At 32.8% G+C, this 3,544-nt stretch overlaps 1 protein-coding gene across 1 annotated transcript in view; it reads right to left on the bottom strand.

Moving 5' to 3' along the window:
• The window catches only part of Etf-QO (electron transfer flavoprotein-ubiquinone oxidoreductase), a gene marked incomplete in the record, with an annotated part of 29,311 nt that overhangs the window by 17,979 nt on the left and 7,788 nt on the right, over positions 1-3,544 (bottom strand). Inside the window, 1 exon segment of the mRNA XM_067049343.1 lies at positions 1,195-1,391. Within this exon segment, the coding sequence (XP_066905444.1) occupies positions 1,195-1,391 (197 nt within the window).

The raw sequence follows: 3,544 nt of genomic DNA on the forward strand, positions 1-3,544 counted from the left end.
ATTTTTAATATTTTTAAAATTATTACAATATATATATATATTTTTTTTTAAGTTAGCTTTATAGACCTTGTAGATCTTTGGTCCCCAAACCAGTCATCTCCATGCCTGCCTGTCATGGGTTACCACTTTCCAGTTTGCTGCATGAAGCTTTTTCGCATCTTTGTTGATTCTGCCTATCCATTTGGTTTTTGGCATCCTATCTCTTGCCAACTATACTGACACTCATTCTACTGTAGAGGCTTCCTGATGGATTGCTTCCAGCCACATGTTCAACTCATCATAACCTTCTAGCCTTCATATCATGAGATATTGACTGATCATTCTCTGCAAGCAGTTCACAGTTAGTTCTCCTTCATGTGTTAAGGCTCTGATCCCAGATAGCTCCTGTAATTGTACGGAGGACTTTTCGTTCAAATATCTTGATTATGCTTTCTAGGAAAATGTTAGGGCCCAGGGCCCTGTTTCATAATGAAAGCTAGTAGTATTAGTTGATAGTACAAGCGTAAAAACTAGTGTGGTAAAAATACTAATACTTATTTTTTTCATGATAGGGATGACTATTAGTGATATTACAGGAATTAAAAAATAGTAAAGTAAAAGATACTGTTGTACAAGTCTGTGTAATTGAATTAAGATAAATCTACAAGACTAATAGTATTAGTTTGTACATTATTATAAAACAGGGCCCAGATTGCACAACCCTATCTCAAAGCTGGCTTTATCAGGCATTTTACACTATTAGCTTAAAATTTTTAGTGATCTTTCAGGATTTCAGTATTCTTGCCAGAGAGAAGTCTCTTTCCGCATTATTTATATGCTAGCTTATCTCAGTCCGTTGATCATATTGATGTTATTGTGGAGCCAAGTTACTTAAAACTGTCAACTTTCGGAAATAATTTACCATCCTCACAGACCATGTCTATATATATATTTTTTGTAACTGTTGTGTTATGTAGAGGATTAAAAAGTGCTAGATTGGGAATAAAATTGGTCTCTACTGTAGGGGTTCAAATACATTAAATTTGTACATTGTTGATCAGGAACTTAGTAAAATTATCCTCTAAGAAGAGTGTTCCTGAAGAGAAGTATAAACTATAACTAACAGAAATTCATAATAATAATCATTAAGTATTAATAACATGATAAAGAACCGAATCATAAACGCTGAAATCATAATCAGACAGATAAACAAACCTTAGGAGAACCATCCTTGGCAATACCAACATCGTTGGTCGCAATTCCTTTTACAGAACCATCGTCGTGGTAGAGGACCTCAGAGGCAGCATAGCCAGGGTAAAGCTCAACACCTGCCGCTTCAGCCTGCTCACCCAGCCAGCTGACAACATGACCAAGCCTTACAATGTAGTTACCATGATTATCCATTGGCATTCCTTAAACAATATCGACAAATTAGTAAATAAATTCATATAGTTACTAGGATAAACAGAAAGACTCGATTAAAATTTAAAGGCAAAATTATTTCAACAAGTTTAATTAATCAACAAAATGTTCCACGTTTTGGCTAAGATGCCATCCTCAGGGACTAGAGTTTCAGTTGCACATTCCAGTACAAACTCATAGACTGTTCCAAGGCAGAGGAGATTAAAAACCTTTTATATAATCTCCTCTAATTTGGAAGTTTGGGTCTTTGAGTTTGTATAGGAATGAGTTGGGGCGAGGGGCTTTTCTTAAATGAAAACAACGTACCTCTTCCCCATAAAAAAAATTGTTCGCTGTTTCGTTGATATAATAAAAAAAAATAAAATAAAACGGAGGACCTGAAAAGATTATAAACACAAAAATAATAAAGAAAAAAAATAGAGAATAAAAACCTTCCAAATTGGTATACAAATTTAATGGAATTAAAATATAGGCAAAATAAAAAAAAAACTGTTGCTGGTTTGTTGTTATAAAAAATAAAAGTGTGTAGTGAAAGAAAAGAAAATATCTTGATATATATATAAACAAAATCAATTCTCTTTATACAATGATTAATTAAAATAATAAGTAGCTTAGAAGCAAACAAAATGATGAATGACTTGATGAAGAGAAGAAAAAAAATCACTCAATATGCGCATATCGTTTATTGTTTTCCAGTCCAGAACATCCGGCGTCTTTCAAATGTCAATTATTGGTGGGTGAGGGTCCTGAATTGAACCCCCCCCAAAAAAAACTCTTACGTTGTGAGCCGGTGGGTGTCTCACTATGACTCGTAGGCTCAAGGCAGCGGACTGTAGACTGTAGACTCCCTTATCAGTCCCCGTATACAGGCCGTAATCCCATTGCAGCCTGCAATGTTGTTGTATGTGCCGAACTGCAGCGATGTATTTCTATTATACATGCATCATAACAAACTTCCTTATTTGCATAATGAATTCTAATTTAATTTTAATTACAAAATAAAACTTAATTGTTATTAAAAAAGGCAATTAACTTATAATTAACTAACAAAATAAAAAAACAATTGGAAGTAATAAAATTAAACTAACGAAAAGAAAAATATACTTTTGGGCTTTAACAGAATGTGTAAATTTGTTCTTGAGGATGGCGCGTTACCTAAAATGTAAAACATTTCATTAAATTATTAAAACTGGTGAAATAATTTTGCCTTTAAATTTTAAAAGATTTACCTTCACCTTAAATAAAGTTCATAAAGAAATACTATAATCTCTACATATAAGAGAACAGACTGATCTTCACTGAAATAGTGATCACTCTATCAAAAGGTTGTCAACCTCTACTAATCATACTGGAGGGTCAAGTGTTTATTCCATGGGACTGTCATGAAATAAAACTCAACCTCCCCAGACCAGATTTGAACCGGAACTGCTACACTTGTGAGGATACTTAGGTAACGCCTGAACTCCATCGGTCATCACTAACGGGCTCATATATATTGCAGAACAGACACACCTATAAATAAAGTTATTTATTTACAAGGATAAAAAGAAAGACTCTATGTAGTCTATACTAAGAAAGAACATGACCGGTCTCACGTACTAAAATAGTGAACACTTTATCTCAAAAAGGGTAATTCCAATGAGGCTGCAATTTTAAATAGGGGTTCCCCTTATGATGTAGGAGAACAATATGATTGGGTTTGAAAGAACTTATACCTACTCTAAGTGATACAAAAATTTTGTTTTCAAATAACTTGAAAACTATAGATGTAGAAGATTATAGCCATGATAATACTAATAAACTAAACATGACCACTGCAGGATGCATTAGCATGTCCTTAGTCAACCATTTCACACCCATTTTTTTCATTTCACATCCATAAAAAGCTATTTTGTTGTCTGTTTATGTCGGGGTACCTTTAAAATTTATAATACTAAAGACATTGAATACTTCTTATGAAAATAAAATATGTCACACAAGTTACTATATTCTCTATAGTTACTCCTACCAGAAACATATATAAATTAAAATGGAATATTTACAATCGAAACTGCAGTTAACAGCTATTTTAATAATAATTAATCTATAAAAACTTAATACATAATAATATTCTTTATTTATTCTGGGATTGATCCCTTAGAAT

This window comes from Halyomorpha halys, unplaced genomic scaffold (genome assembly GCF_000696795.3).
Source record: "Halyomorpha halys isolate HHAL.00 unplaced genomic scaffold, Hhal_1.1 Scaffold141.1, whole genome shotgun sequence".
NCBI lineage: Eukaryota > Metazoa > Arthropoda > Insecta > Hemiptera > Pentatomidae > Halyomorpha > Halyomorpha halys.